Source organism: Fulmarus glacialis, unplaced genomic scaffold, assembly GCF_000690835.1.
Source record: "Fulmarus glacialis isolate BGI_N327 unplaced genomic scaffold, ASM69083v1 scaffold44833, whole genome shotgun sequence".
NCBI classification, from domain to species: Eukaryota; Metazoa; Chordata; class Aves; order Procellariiformes; family Procellariidae; genus Fulmarus; species Fulmarus glacialis.
The window spans coordinates 1-17,043 of NW_009205657.1; the positions used below are offsets into that span (position 1 = coordinate 1).

Consider the following 17,043-nt stretch of genomic DNA (forward strand, 5'->3'; position numbering starts at 1 on the left):
CCCGACGCAAAGGGAGGCACACAGAGGGGCCTGATCCTGGCACCGCATGGGGCTGGCGCGTCCAGCTCTCCAGCCCCGCTCCCAGGACGCAGCGAAGGCAGGCGCCGGCCCCGGTTCAGGGAGTCACAGGCACACGCTTGGCGAGCATCACGCAGCAGATAAACGGTACTCACAAAAATACAGGCATATTTTAATAAATGACTGGGTTGAAATTCCACAACATGCAATTGTTCCACAGCAGACCTGTAAGGAGGTTACCGCTCGTCAACTCCAGACAGCCCAGGGAACTTCTTTTGGTTCAGCCTATCTTGAAACGATGACTCTGCCCTGGCAGTGGTGGGAAAACGGTGCCGTCTAGGCCAGACGCTGAGAAAACCTCCCTCCTTCCTTTCAAAAACCTGGCAGCGTTGCTCACGCCGAGCTGCTCTGAGGCGCAGCGGTTGATTGCTCACCTTATCTGGGAAGCAGGGGTAGGTGGCTGAAGCCCTGCCTGGCGGTAAGTGAAGAGTGGGAGAGTAATCTGAAGAGTGTTTTCAAGGATTTGGTAGTGGCGTGAGAAAGAAACCGGTGGTGCTGCGTGACACACATTCGGCAATCGGAGGAGCTTCCTGTGCAAACGACGAGTTACGTTTTACTGTGCGTAATCCTATTCATTTCTGCAAGCATTTTCATCAGCCACGATGTGCGTGTAACTCAGTCGCTTCCCCCATGAAAACGCCGCAGGAGAGATGGAGTTATCGAATGATTTACGCTAACTGAAGTGGGGAATTGGCTGAAGCCCCTCCAAGCCCAGGCTGCTGCCCGGAAGGCAGTCCTCAGGCCATCGGGGTAAGCCCCTGGTGGAACTGCAGCCTCGCTCACAGAAGGATCGTTTGTCACGCCACGACAATGGGTATTCATCGGGGAAGAACCATCATCCACCCGCGCACTGTATGTGCCTCACGATGGGAAACTGGTTACTGGAAAAGATCCTAAACCTATTTTATAACTACGCACATAGCGTCACACAAGGTAGCGGGAGAGTTCTCCTTACCCCCAACGACAAGCAGGATCTAGCACTTCTACAGCACTTTAGATACTCAAGCACTCTGCAGACTAATTTATCCTTCTTCAGACATGCACTTACTGGGGAAAAATGAATATAATTTTCTTTTTTGTACCTTAAAATTCAGGGAGGGAGAAAGTATTTGAGCCAAAAGAGTGAGCACAAGTCAGAGGGAAGAATGAAATTCGGTGTTTCTTGACCCTCGGTACTCCACCTAGGCCTCTGTGCCCCACCCTTCCCTCATGGAAACGCAGTGGATCACCATGGATATGGGCACGGCAATGTTGAAAAAGTACAAAAGCAATGTAGATATCAAACCGTACAATGGATGCAAAAAGTCCATCAGAACACACCTAACTCTACATTATACAAAAATACTTTGCAAAGAATAAACATTCACTCAGCAAAACTGTTATCAAATTCATATCTTCAGCACAGTGACTAATAATACAGCTGCAGAGCAATGATTAGATTAAAAGAACTATTTTAAAAACCAGCTTCAAAGTAATGGTAAATACTCATTTTGCAAAACAGCACATTTCACTCCGAGGGATATCCCCACGTAAAACCAGACGGTGTGATTGAGCTGTCAGCTCCCACACATTCGCGTATGCAGATTCTCACGGTGTCTGCTGCCAGGACAGGGCGACTCCCGCGCCCAGCCCAAAGCCTTCCGCCGTCCGCAGGGACGGTGCGTGCCAGGGCTGGCTGCCGACCGGACGGCACGGCCGCGAGTTCTGCTGCTGGAGCTGAGCAGGAGCAAGGCGGGGGCAAGACGCACGGAGCAGTTTCGTCCTCGTTCTTGGCACCCATCAGAAAGGACTTTCCACCAATGAAAACCAGGATTTCCCCCAGACTGCATGGATGAGCCTACCGATGACCTCACTGGGTATCCCAAAAATGCATACTGTTAAAAAACCCCAACCCCAAAATAGGTCTTATTTCTTATTTTGCTATTACTGAGTAAGATGCATGTGAGAGTGACTTTAAAGAAAGTGAACAGAGGGGTAAGAAAAATGAAAGTGTGGTGGGGCCACATGCTCTTTAAGACTTAGGGGAAAACCTTTAAAGAGGAATTAATAATCCTTCCCAGACACGCCTTTCCCTAGTTTCGATGATTAGCCATTTGAAGACCATCGGGATTGAAACAGCTAGAAAAAGCTCCTCCTATATACTTCTGACTATACATCTGACCAAGCAGGGAAACTGGCAGCAGGGCATAAAAACCTTCTGCACTGAGTTAAAGCACACATTATAAAAACAAATGCACGGTAAAAAATAGAAACATCTTAAATGGCTCTTAATTTTCACAAAAATGAAGTTCATATAAAAATCGGTCTCTGCTCCTGGTATTTTATACCGTACCACTCACCACAGCAGCTAGGCAGAGATGCTACAGAATTATTTGTAAAGAAAAATTTAAAAAGGTGTCACCTCCCTGTGACACTCATTTAAAAACTGGCATAGAAAAATACTCAAAAAATTTCTTTATACTAATTAAAAACCAAAGAAACAAGCCTCCCCTCCAATCTAAAACAAAGCCTTTGACCTTGGAAAACTGGTCCGTTTATTTGAGTACTACTCTGTGCTCTCCTCGTGCTATGTGTGAGGAAAATTCGTATCGGTCATGGCTTCTGTACCCGCAGACGTTGCACTCGAAGGGATCGCGGAACCCGTGGCAGCCCATGTGGATGGTGAACATCACATAATCCAAAAAGAGGACGCGGCAATGGTCGCACCGGTAGGCCCCGATGGCTTCCCCTTCCTTGTTGATGACCTTAAAGGCATCGCGTGGGCATATGGCAGGTGGCTTGATTATGTCATACGGCCTTGGGAAATCCTTCAAGGACTGGAGGCCGTTGCGGGCCTGAGCGGGGATCACCTGGCTTTGATGGAAGGTGGGATTCTGCCGCTCCTCGTGGTTGCTGTCAGTGTCTGTGGAGTCTTGGCCGCTGTTGTTTGGGGAAAGGCCTCTGTCGGAAGACAGGCTTTTGTCCCTTAGGTGGCTCTTCTCTGCATCCTGCGAGATGCCGTTCGGCACGTCGGCACGGGTCAGCGGTATGGGGTACAGACTGCTAATGACGGGGACCATTTCGGAGGTGGGAGCTGGCGGCGTCTGCACAAGAGGGCGCAAGGCTTCAGCCCCAAGGTAGGTGATGGCGTTGTTTATGGCCTGGTCCATCATCCGTCCTTGCATTATGTCGCTTTCCTTTTCGTACATGAAACTTGAATTATAATTGACATCAAAACTATGTCGTTTCTCACCTGCAAGAGAGGAGAGCTATTAAGTTACCTGGGTGGGTAAAGATGTATTTAAACTCCATGATGCCTTCTCTAAATGGCAGTAGTCTCTGGAAAGTAGAGGCATGATATCTTCTCTGCGGAAAGAGGCCGTTCATATACACAAGTAGCTTTTGGGTGGGGGCTTTTTTGGGGATTTTGTTATTTATATTTTGAAGTCCAGCCTTGGAAGCAAAAATTTAATAGGGGAGGTGGTGAGGATACTTACTGGACAAATCATCATTAAATTTTTTAAATTATTCTGGGATTTAAGTGCAAGAATATTATCAAAGCTTCCACAGATTAACTCCTCTCACCTTTTTTCTAGAAAAAGGTAAATAATCATCAATGAAAATACTTGTAAGAGAGCTAATGGATAATGAACCAAAATACTCCATTTTCGGTACCAAGACTGCAACTTTTCGTTCTTGACTTGTTCCCCCGAGCGGCGTACCCCTCTCTAACAGAAAAAGTGAAGACAAGTGCCAGCTGAGATCTGATGCACTTTGCATTACTTTTACCCATCTGATAGAGTCTTCTTTCATATGTCCTTGGACACTGAAGTCCGTTCTCCCCACTGTCCTCTGACAACTACAGCTTCCTCTGCACCACGCCTGGTTTCTTTGAACTCCACACAGGTTTTCAGATAATCTAACACCGGCAGCTATGTATATATTTATAGAAGAACGCATTTAGGGTCATTTGATACGGGGCTAGTGAAAAGAGGAGTGAAACATATTCCTCTCTGGGTGTGTTAGGGCTTTGAAAGCTCTCAATTAGACAGAACGGGAGGAGAGCTAAGAGAGCGTGTACCTGAAATTCTGCTCACACCTCTTCTAGGAAGGACTAAGGCAAGGCAGGGTGGGCTGGGCAGCACACTGCAGCTAGTTTTCTCTATGCCAGGTGCAGGGAGGAAATAAAACTGCACCCCAAAAGGACTGAAGTCACTTTTTTGGTGAACGTCTAGAAATAAGTAACTGAATTCTATGGTTACATAAAACAAAATCGTTCATAGCTTTAAAAAAAATGGACCAGACCAAATGTTTCATGTGCAAGTGACTCGCAAACATCAGATCCACTAATCTTTTCGTTACGGTAACTCGAGTAGTGCAGATGTTTATCAGTCACCTGTCAACACCATGACTCAATGTATATGAAACTCATTAAGTTTCACTGCAGAGGCAGAAAACCAGGAACTCACGTTTCTCTTATAAAACACTCAAAAAGGTTAGTGAACCACAAGAGTGTAACTGCTTCCAACCCTCAACAAAACTTGCGATCCAACTTTACACAGAAGGAAACAAAACGATATAGCACATTTGTATGACTCATAAAACCAGCTCCAGGCAACTGAAAGATGTTAACAAATTTGAAATTTAAAAAAAAAAAAGCAACAAAAGCAAAAATATACAGGACTCCCTATAAATTTTGGGTTAGGAGTCAGTGTCGTAAGATACAAAAAACACCACGTATGATCACTGAGGCTCTCACAGTATTCTGTTATTCCACTATCCTAGTGGCTTTTTAAAATCCCCACAATAGCCCATTCTGCCTCCCTTAAATTACCAGTTATATCAAACGAAATGCAAATACCCAAATGCTCTTCTGACGTATATTAACGTGTCATGTTGCTGTACACTTTCAAAAGGCCACAACACATCAGAAGCAGACTCCTTATACGAGAGGGCAAGAGATCAAGCTGCAAACCTGACTGTGACATTTCTCAGATACTTTGGGTACAGGGGAAGTGCCACAAAGTTATTGAAAAACACTACATTAAAAATCAAATTTACAGGTTCTCTGGTGTTCATTTACAAAGCAGCCACTGGTTAGCAGAATGTCTTTCCTCTCTTCTTTTTTTTCCTGTGTCTCAGTGCAATGCAAAAGCTTTCCCCTTCAAAATTCACACATGAGCCATAGCGTATGACACATACTCATGTGCTGCTCAGTGATGCTTCACTTACTCTAAAATGTATGTAGATTTTTGCAGCCTGATGAGGTGCGGACATTGGAAACAAGGAGTGAACCTGCTTCCTGCCACTGTGCTAACCAAAGCAGGCAATTTCTCATTAGACTTTGCACACTGGGGGATAATGGTGTTTCTTACTGTGTCAGAACTGCACTAGCACTTTTACCACTATGACAAATATATTTTTACTCCTGGTCTCAGGGAGAACTTGTTTTTAAAAAGGAAGAAATAGAAGTCTGTGGGTCAAGATACTCAGCTGGCGTAAACTGGCAGAAATGCATTGACTGCACTGGTTACTTCAACTTGCATCAACTGAAGATACAGCCCCATGGGTGTTTTATACAGCAGTGAAGTACCACCAGCACAGGTACCTATCTATTCTGCTGGGCTTTTTTCTTTTTTAAAGATCTGTTCATTAATCAAATCAGGAAGTACAAAAAGCCAGGGTTTCTAGATTTGGTCCATATACATGCAAAATAGAAATCCACAGCAAAACAGGAAACACAAAATCATAAACTTCCATTCAAATCCTTGGTCCCTCATAACTAAAGGAAAAGCTGAGGACAAAATCTTTGCAGGAGAAGCCTTTGAAGGGGGGCCTAGTGTAGAGGTTAATAGTCAAGTACACGGTCTGCTGATCTGTGTCCTTATTTGAGACTTATACTTGTGCACACGAGGTAGCTACTGAAGATGAAAATGTGAAAAAAATAAAGTGGGCAAGACTCCCGGTGCTTGTATGAATCTCTGTAGAGCCCTCAAATAATAATAAAGTTTTTTTTTTTTTTCTGATCAATAGACTTCATTCACAGAAATGAGCCAAACAAAGATGCCTTGTTAGTATACATCTCTATCCCTTCTTCCTGACAAAATGAAAAATCAGCACCCATTCTGAGAACGCCGCTTCCCAAGAAATCACAAAGCTGTCCTGGCAGATTTGCACTCCTACACACACAGTTCAGAAAGTCACAGAAGTCAAATCAAGGTCGGACAGACTGCTCTTGCAAACATACTTCCCAGGGATAAAAAGGACTAAGTGAGTAATTTTTTCACACATTACTTAACAAGAACATGCCAATCACATAGGTTTTAGAAAAACATCAAGTTTCAGAAATCGGTTATTTTGTTCCTTTAGGTGAACTGCCCTGGGTCCTCCAACTTCTCCACAAAAACCCTTGCAGGACGCAGTATCAGTTCATGCCATCTGCAGACCACGTTGTTAGTGAGCACAATCACAAATCAAAAAAGGATCTATTCCATATGGTAAAAAGTACGCTGCTAAAACAAATCAGAAAAACACTAGTACTTAACTTTAAGCGTATGCTGAGTGGTTGCGTCCTGCTGCAGATGTGTTTAATAAAATACATAAAGATTGAATTGGTAGCAATTGTAAAACAAGATAGGGTGAAGCTGATCTCAGGGCTAAAAAAAAAGGAAGCTAAAGATTTTCAAAAACATTTGCATTAGTATTACTTTTTGAATCACAGCATGACATGTAAGGTCTAAGTCACACAGTCAACAGTTTCAATATTAAGCACCCAAAGGCACTCAGATGGAGCGTGCTGGTGTTACTTCACTCCTGTATAAAAAGGTGACCTTTTAAAAGCCATACTAAGATGCCTAAATAAAAGTTACCAGTGCTACCCACCGAATCCAGCAAGAGCTACATCACCTTAAAAAATTAAGTTGCTTTTATATATCTATGGATTTAGCTGCATACCTTTACCTAGGCTCGGACCTTAGCCCCAGACGTTCAAGACAGGTCCTCAGAACATCCCTCTGCCAGGTGGGTCGGTCTGACACCAGCTGATCCCTGCCTGCACACTCAGCCCCACGCTTCTCCCCTCCCCAGTCATGTGTGTGAACACCAGCCACCACACAGGCCCCTATTCTGAAGGTAAAGTTTGTATTAAAAAAAATATGCACTCAGTACCTTAGAAACCCTACAGAACATAACAAATAAGGCATTACTAGTACTAATATTATATAACTGCTGAGTAAGTCAGGTCTTTACTCAAGACACAAGAGTTGCATTTTATTTTCTTAAAAGGCAAGTTAATGAAGTAAGACTAGCCAAGAGGATCAGGCGTTCACTGAAACACAGAACCTGTCAAACTAGTATTTAAGATCCCCAGCATGCAAAACTCTGATCATATAAAATTAAATGCAAAGAAAATGCTATGGAAACTTCTTGTTGCTTAAATTACCACAAGAAAGGATTTGATATTTTTTAATCATATTCAAATTCAGCAGAAAAAAACAGAAATTCAGTACTTTTCTGTCTTTAGGCCTTATTCCGCACATGCATCCTGCAAGTATCTTCAACTCCTGCTGACTAGAAAGAGCACTCGGCTCTTAACAGCATTAAGCCTTCCTGTTCTTTTCCTGTAAAGAACCTAGCAGAGAACGTTTCAAACGCACAGGTACAGAAAACAACACGTGGAAGCTCATAAAATATATTTATAAATTGCCCACACAAATAGACACAAAGCACAATAGTAGCTTCCATCCAGTTTAAGTATCTAACAGTTTATTTTAATCAAAACCTTACAACAAATCACTAAAAACACATCAGATTAATCAGTTACTTTATTTATATTCTTTTGTATTAGATTAGATTATAAACTTGAGAAGGATATTTAAAATAAGCAGAGGCATTGTACTATAAGTTACGAACTTGCACATATTTAACTGTTGCACATGAAAAGGTTTTTTGTTCTTACCAATAAATTTCTGAGGCATTGAGCTTTTTCGCTTTGCCACGTTGCTTGCTAGCCTGTCCAGCACAAGGGCTCTTTCACTCCCCATCTCTGCCTTGATGTGCCTTGCCTCCACGCTTGCTAGTTTGGAAAACGTGAAAAGAAAAAAAAAAAAGAAAAAAAAAAAAAGGAAGAGATGAATGGTTTAATCTCCGGAGTTTGCCACACTGACTGGGAGGAAACAGTTTGGAGATCTGATGTAAACTTGTTTTGCTTTTTCTGTCGTTCTTGCTCTTTGCGTCTTGGGCATCAGTTGCGGTCAGTGGAACCAAGCACAGAAACAGACACTAATCTTGCAGTCCTGAGCTCATGCAAGGAGAGCATAAACCATACAAAACAAGTATCTTCATTAGCAAGAGGAAGTGTAAAATAAACTGGCTGGAAGGGCTGGTTACAAAATGTAGATGGAGATACAACCTCTGTTAGCCTTTCTTTTTTATTCTGAGTAAGACTGTGACACCTGCAGACTGACATAGTGCTTCAAAACTTCAATATAAGACATTCAGTCCTCTTGCTGCACTTCTTTAGATATCAGTCATATGTAGATGTCTTCTCAACTAATCACTAAGAAACTGGTATGAAACATATCAATGTTCCATTAAAATCAAAATAATATAACCTTTCAATATTCACTTTAACTTATTTTTTTCCAGGTGTTATTATCGCTTAGTTTTTCTTCCGAAATGCTACAGCTAAAACTAACTAAGAATGTTTTCTTCTCTGGCACACTTATAAGCATTAGGTGTTTTAAAACTCATTACAACCTCCAGAATTTCTAATTTTAGGAAAAGTACATGTGCCCTACGATCACTCCCTTGAGACTGGGCCACTGACTGTTTTAAGGATCTTACCGTTTTCCAGAGTCTCCTTTAGCCGTGCTAGCCAGCGCCCATCACTTTACGGAAATTACTGCTTGCTCTCACCTCTTGGAGGCTGCACCGGCTTTCGAGCTGGATCAGCCAAGCTGAAGGACTGCCACCTCATATCACTACTGCCAGACTAATACTGAATATAACCGCTGCGGCTCCCCCCAAAAAGCTTGCTCTCGCCTGAAGAACAAGTACCAGTAGTGGTACTTTTATATTAAAAAGAGCACTAAGAGTTTCAGCGTTAGGGACCACTGTGGTGAAAACTAGACACATTTCAAGAGATTGCCCATGCCTTTAAGAGTTGGTAACTAAGTAGAGGAAAACGAAGACAAGGAAGGGTAATCTACTTTCCCAAGGTAATACAAAAGGTCAGATCTCAGTGAAAGAATCCTGGCTGCTGCGTTAGTGTACTATTGCACTAGCATACCTAAATACATGAAGCATAATCTACCTAAGAGAGAAGTAAGGCCAGAGGAAAATGATACAAGCACTTCGGTATCACTTCAGTCCTGCTAAATGCAGTTTTAGTAAGTATTGGACTTAAATTGCAGTTTGCTAAGTACAGCAAGTGATAAAAACACAGTATCATCCCTCCATAGCTTAGTGTGCAGCATTCCCCTATAAATTTCCAAGTCAGTCAGTCACTCCTTACTTGTTTATTATTGCTGTTATTGATATCATATGAGTTTCAGTCAGCACAAACCATGACTCACCAAACCTCAGCCAGAACTATTTGTTAACGTTTGTTCAGCATTTTGAAAATGTAAAGTGCTTCATAAGTACTCGATGCCACAAATACTAGCTACGAATATGACTCAGGATGGATGGCATAATAGGGCTCAGCTCAGCACTACCTTAGTCCTGTTTCATCAGGCTGTAACCCCATGATATACATGATAACCAGACCCTCAGAGGGCATGCATACACAATGCCTTAAAGGTAATAACATACTGCTTTTCTAGTCTGATTTTTATTCCCAATTACTCTAGCATGTTTAAAGACTTGCATAAATATAATCATCAACTACTAAAACGTACCCACTTCCAGCATGAAATACCAAGACACTACATAACAGTTTACACAGTGTGAGACAAAACATCAGATTAAGTTGAAACTATAAGGGAAAGTTAGGTAGGCAGAACATAATCATTTGTTTGGATTTTGGCCAGAAGCTCTAGTTAATTCTGGAGAATAATGTAATGGGATTTTTAATTTCAGAACTTCTGTTTAACTCTCATGCTCCAAAAACTGGAATATGATTTCTAAGCTCTTTATACTATCTTTAGATAACTGCAATTCAGTGTTTGAACTATCCCCAAGCCAGAAAGCTTGTAATCTTGACAAGATCATTGCACAAGTCATTAATAATAGTAATTTAAATTTTAAAAACTCTGACAACCCACAACTACCCTGAACAAGACAATAATACAAACAGTGCTGTATATTCAAAATTTTATGTTGTAAAGAAAAAAAAAAGACAACACAATTCATCCATGTCATGAAAGCAGCTCCCTGGTCCCTACCATTTCTTCATTTTTCTTATTTTGTTCTTCTAGTTCCTCTTTTTTCTCAATCTTTAACTTTATGAGTTGTACTCACATTCTACTAAAGCTTTAATTTCACATTTTCAGAATCTTTTTCTCTATCTTCTGACAGAACTCAAAGAGTGACGTTTCTGTAAGTCCTCTTAGCTAGCCCTAGAAACACACTGGAAGCTACATGTCGTGTATCAGCGTCTACTTGTCTTGTCGATGTTATTTATGTGCCACCAAGGGAACTTTACTAAATTAGTGTCAAGAGGGCAGACAAGTGGCTTCCTGCAGAGGTAACAATAGTCTTTACTCAGACGAGATTGCTGAAGAGACAGTAACTATTGACCTACATAGTATGTTCTGGGACATCTGTAAGTATCAACCTTCCAGCTTCATGTCTGCCATTTTATTTTAACGCTAAGGGTCTTTTCTTTCACATTAGGATTTTCTACTCCTTGCTAATGGCCATTTTTTCCTAAAGAAAAAAATAATCTCTATTTATGGGCCACAAAAGGTCTTTGACAATGTCTTCATAATATAGCCTTCGGGAAACAGACTCTGCTCCCACGGAGACACAGGTGGTTACACTGCTTCTCTCCCACAACACTGCTCTCTCTACCCAAAAGCTAAACTTTGTAAGATCTCACCCGCCTCTTTCTTCTGGGGTTCAACTGCATGGCCAGAAAGCAACAAAAACTCTAAGGATGCTGAAAGAAACTGCAGACCAAATAAATCACCCTCTTCCCTCTTGAGCAGTGCTCTCGCGTGTGCCTCTGGACTTACATGGAAAGTCAAGCTCCTAACCAGGATATTTTACACAGCAGTAGGATGGGGCTTAGCCCTAATGTCCTGACCGCTTTTAAACTTGGGTCACCATTTCCTACTTACCTAACACTAGTGACTGATTATGGCATTCCCTGATCACCACCTGAGATGTCTCTGTGGTGCTTCTGAGTACTGTTGCCTACCCCAGTGGTATGTACATTTCAGTTGTGATCTTATGTTTATAAAATGCTTCCATAAGAAACTTTTTGTGTGAACATGATTTATCCATGATGAATGACTCCTTGTGTTTTCTTGTAATCACTGGGTGATGAGCCACCTCTCAAACAGTGCTGTCACATAGCCAATGTGTCATTCTGTAGATGTACAGAGAGCGGATACTCTTCTTCCAGCCCAGAGGGCGAACACACAATCATTTAGCCTGTACTGAATTGTTTCCATAGTGTGGTTTCTGTCACACCGTAAATGTGAGTATAATTTTTAGAACATGCGGGCATCGTTAACAAAACCTTGAAGTACAAAGCAGAGCTCAAATTAGAGGCATTGCTTCCTGTAGCATCTCTATGTGGTCACTAAATAATGGAGAGTGGAACAGAGAGATGGGTTATTGTGCAATGAGAACAATGTGATCAGAGATTATTATCAGGGACTAAGCAACGCTCTAACAATATTGTTACATAAAACCTTTCTTTCAGAAATATTTCCACACTGCTACGTTTGGAACACACAAACCTCGCGCTAAAAAGCCACTAGAATGGTTACTATGGTCCTGATGCTTTTCAATATTTTAATTATTGGATGATGGCATGTAGAGCATACTTGCACTTAAAGATGGCTCCATATGAGAAGGTTGCAAGGACTTCAGAAAAGTACCAAAATTCAAAGCGATGTGGATAAGTAGGAAAATGGTCAAAAATCAAAACCCGATGTTCACTAAACACAAGTACAAAATGCTACACTTAAGAGAAAAAAACAAATCAAATGCACTAAATGACCTCCTGAGGTCCTTTCCAGCCTTCCCTCTCTCTGATTCTGTGATCTAACATAGTGCTGATACCAGAGAATTGAATGGAAATGCCTCAGCAAGACTGGAGTTCCTGTTTTTCATAAAACTTACTACTCCACTAAAAACACTGCAATATTTTTTAAAGTGTGAAGGTCTTAAACGCATAGGGTACAGCCACATCATGTCGTACTGGAAATTTACATTTCCTCTGTGACAAATTTAAGGCATACCGTACTACTTTAGTAAGTACTACATAGCAGATTCTGGATAAGTGAAATGTTGCTATTCTGAAATGAATATAAACCATGAGAATCATTTAAAAGCAGAAATCTATAGTAGGTATCATGTTTTTCATTTTCATGTGGTGGACATCTCGGAGTGATTGCCATCATGGGAGTATATACTGTAACATAAAACCACATTTACAATATGTATGGGTTCTCATGAAAACCAAAACTTGCTGATGTTCTGATAACCATTTACTTTTACTAATGCTCTAAAAAACCTATCATTTGCTGAAAAGATGATAGCCCACGAAAAACCGTAAAACTCTAACTTCGTTAAATCATTGTTTCTTTATGGCGGTTTTTGTGTGTGCATGTGTCATAAAGCCTGATCCACCAACCTACTCACTCTGCACAGGGTAAGGACCGTGTACCCACATAGTTATCATCATATATCAACGGGTCTTCACACTGGTTTTCAGGCCCGGCTTGTGATGACGCCTGCAGATTCTCTGCTTGATAATACAATTTTATTTTTTTAAAATTATTAAAGGGCCTTGGTGAACATTGTCATCTCTCTAAGTACATTTTTACATTTTCGTTTTCTTCTCTGAAAACTCAGTTTAGCCTTTTCCTTGAAAAGAAAATTCTATTTGAAATTCACAATCAAAACTAGGAAGCTCAAGTTCTTAAAGTTATTGTTTGTTTGTTTTTTTAAGGCTGTATAGCAAAAGAATGGGAACCTGAATTCTGAAATTGTAGCCTCAGCTCTGCTACAGATTAGTCGTATAATCTCTTGGGAGGTCACAACCACTCCCTAACTCTGAATGGGTAAAGTAATTCTTTCCTGATTTACTGGCGTACTGCGGGACTTAAATCACACAAGTTCATTTTAGGATTTGAAATATTCAGGTGAAGCAGGCTCAAAGATTATGGCAGTTATTTTTCACCAAAGTATTTTCAGAACTGCAGCACTGAGACTGTGAAAAGGAAAATAAGGAAAACTGTGTTTTGATACATTTTACCTTCAGCCTTTTTCAAAGACAGCTCTATACTTAAAGAAGTCCCTTACCTCTCACTACCTCCTAAGCTGATCTATCAGTGATCTTCAGGATAGCACCCCATTTCCACGCCCTAGATCCATGCTACTAAAACTTCTGCAAATTCTAGCCGATTCTGGCCAACAGTTCTTATTCTAAAGAAAAGGAAGCATCAAACAGACTGAGACATGTGAACAACTGTTGTCAACAACCATGGGCATCAACTCATCCAATAAAATAAGCCAGTAATAGCATTAATGTAGGAATAATTTAACTTACTGTGAGTGTCACCTACAGAAATGCTGTGTACAAGGTATTTTAGGTGTTTTATTCAAAGTAACTGTGAAATAAAAAAGTTATTAAAATAAAAGCATTCTTTAACTAGTTGCCTGAAGGATGCATTAAACCAGACCCTTTTATAAGAGGTTACAGTCCCTGAGGTTACTGAAAATGATTGTAGTAGAAACTGTTCTCAGGCTGTGAATTAACAGCTTACCAGATGCCCTTTTTTAAGCACTGTAATGTACCAAAAAACCAAAACCACTGTAACGTGATAAACTCACCAGCCTCGCACATGCCAGCATTCTGCAAATAAGTACGGCACCGCTCCTTGTGCTCCTCTAATGAGCTCCTTTGCTTGTAGCTCCTTCCACAAAACTCACATTTGTATGGCTTCTCCACTAGAAAAATAAGAGCACAGTATAAAGTAACCACAAGAGACTACTAAAACACTGTCTCCCTGACATTCAAGTATATCGTTACTAATAGCATATATTCAGCTCATGGAGAATGCTTTAAATTTCTGTTAAGTTTATAAGCACTGTAATCATCACAAAATTAGGGTTACATAAGGGTGAAACCCACTGGACACATAGAGTTCCTCTTCATCCCCTAAGCTCAGCAGCAGAAAAGAAGAGGACTTACAATTAGACACCATTCCCAGGAGCTCAGGTTCCTCGAGCCCTGCTCTAGCTGACAACTTTTCTTGGCGTAACTTCCCTAGGGAAGACCAACTGTACCGCTGCTAAACCGGGACTGCAACTGTCCTAACTGCCTGACCTAGGTCCTGTCTATACAGAATTTTTCAAGGATTTCATGAAACTGATGAAGTTAAACCAAACCAAAACCATATGTGAGGTTAATTTCATTTCCAAAGGCATTAATTCTAAAGCGAATTATGTTCCTAATTCATTTAAGCTAAAGCAAACCTGTCTGAAACTCAAGATATCCACACAGCCTTTCCCAGTGCCTCATACATAAGGACTGGAAGCACTTCCTAAATTATCTCATTACTGTTTTGTGAACAGACGTCTTCTAACATACCCAGGCAAAATATCATCCCTGTACAGTGCAAATGTAACTAGCCTTGCATTGCATACTGTGAAAAAAGACCATACTCCCTACTGCTAATGCAATTGTTCACTTATTTATGTGATTCACTTGAAGAGATTTTTTTCTACTGTTTAATAAGCCAGCTCTTAAAAACTTCAGTCACAATAACCACACGATGTGTCTGAAGCATGATGTTTTTAGCATTGTGCTGGTGGGGGACAGTCACCACCACTGTGCTGGGTCTTGATTAAATCAGAATCTCATTTATCCATGTCAGATAATCTCATTTTTAACTTTGATTAAGTCAACCTCTTCGTGAGGTTGAACTTTTTTTTCTGTAAAGTGCAGTGCAGAGATAACATCTATCATTCAGAATAAATGTTTTCTTTCTAGGCCCCTGTATAACACAGGATATACAAAAATCAAAGAGTAAGCACAACCTGGCTCTTGCAGAACTGGGGGAACTAAGATTAATCAATTTATATCTGGCTTCCTATTCAAGTCACCTCAGCTCTGTGCCTCCATTTCTCCCACCTGTAAAATGGATGGAACACCCTACCAGTCCTGAGAAAAACCACTGGCATTTGTTGAGCATGTTAAGATATTCAGATGAAAGGCACTACACAACAGCAAGGTATTAACTGGCAATAGGGTCATGCTGTCCTGGGTTATGGTCCTAGAGCTATCCTAACAGCTCAGGACAGGAACGGAAGGAAGTCCTAGCAAAGCATGTCTTCGCACTACTCCACAAATTCAGAGCTTGCTGGCACAGCTAGCTCCACTCATTTGAAAATACCAAGGAGTTATTTTCTGCAAGCAGGTATCGAGTCTGGCCGTTTCTCACAGCTCACAACTGTGACAGTGGGTTTCCCTGTGCCCTCTTTCTGCATTAAGAGCGGAGCCGAGTCCCGAGATGGTTCCATCAGCACAGCAGGCAGAGTGAGCGGTCACTGCTATTTGTCGACTCTTCAAAACTAGACCAGCTGAACAAACTTTGCTGACTGACTATTTTCCACGCCTAGTGTCCTAGTGACACACATCTAAAACACATGAAGTGTCTTTGAAGTCACTTACCAGAATGTGTCCTTAAGTGACCTGTTAGCGCATCCCTCCTTTGGCAGGCATAACTGCAAAGATGACATTTAAAAGGTTTTTCCCCTGTATGTAGTTTAATGTGGCGGAGGAGGTTACCCTTCTGAGTAAAGGAAGCTCCGCACTGATTACACTGGAATGGCCGTTCACCTTAAAATGACATACAAAAAAGGACATTTAATGGTTACGTGGGTATCATGCTGTCCTCATACCCTTTCCTTTTTGGAAGAGGAAAGAATGAGATACTGGATCAATTTCTTTCTATAGAAACACACACAGCCCTTCCGTTGACTTCAGTGGGAGTTACATGCAGCTCTGGTGTCAGAGCTTCTTACAACATATGTACGACTATGGAAAACACTGCACAGTTTTTCCATGGAAATAAGTGTTCTGGAGGAGGCTGATTCCAACAAGCTAGCAATTTTTTAGAAAAAAAAAAAGAAGTCTTATCTTACTGCAAGTTGAAACCTAAGATGCTCATTGGTTTGTTGCCGAAGTATAGCACAAAGAGAAATACATATACAGACTGGAAATGGCAGCACAAAACCAATCTAACTTGTGTTTTGTGCCTGAAATACTTAAATTACATAGTGCCTTTCATCCAAAATTCTTAAAATGCCTCACAAACATGCTTCTACTAACATTCAATCCTGATAGAAGAAAGGTAGGTAAAGTGAGGCACAGAAAAGTGAGTAACTTGCTAGAGATCACATGTGGCGTCAAGGATAGAACAAGGAAACCCTGATTTTGGTATCCTTTCTTAAAATAAGTAGTCTAGGTTACAAGTTATTATCCTTCCAGTATTCAGCTCTTACAAGAATAATATAGGGATATTTACCAGTGTGACTACGCTTATGAACCATCAAGACATTGAGGCTAATGCAGGCTAATCCACAGATATCACAATTCATTTTTCCACTAGCTGGCCTGACGTTGTCATATGAACCAGAATGTCTTTCCAGTTTAATGCTTTCATATTCATTATATTCTCTGGGATAGGTGTAAGGCATTTCAGATTCTTCTGGGTTTTCCATAGGCTCTGAATTTAAAGCACTCTCCTCTCTTTCACTGTATTCACCTTTCACTTTAACCACATCATCTGCAGGTAAAACAAA

General features: G+C 41.1%; 1 protein-coding gene across 1 annotated transcript in view; it reads right to left on the reverse strand.

The window, feature by feature from the left end:
• Positions 1–2,612: 2,612 nt before the first annotated feature.
• Positions 2,613–17,043, reverse strand: part of IKZF3 (IKAROS family zinc finger 3 (Aiolos)) — a 28,874-nt gene continuing 14,443 nt past the window's right edge. Inside the window, exons 3-7 of the mRNA XM_009575454.1 lie at positions 16,767–17,027; positions 15,911–16,078; positions 14,068–14,184; positions 8,015–8,131; positions 2,613–3,310 (exon numbers count right to left, since the gene is read on the reverse strand). Of these exons, the coding sequence (XP_009573749.1) occupies positions 2,613–3,310; positions 8,015–8,131; positions 14,068–14,184; positions 15,911–16,078; positions 16,767–17,027 (1,361 nt within the window). The remainder of the gene's footprint in view (positions 3,311–8,014; positions 8,132–14,067; positions 14,185–15,910; positions 16,079–16,766; positions 17,028–17,043) is intronic.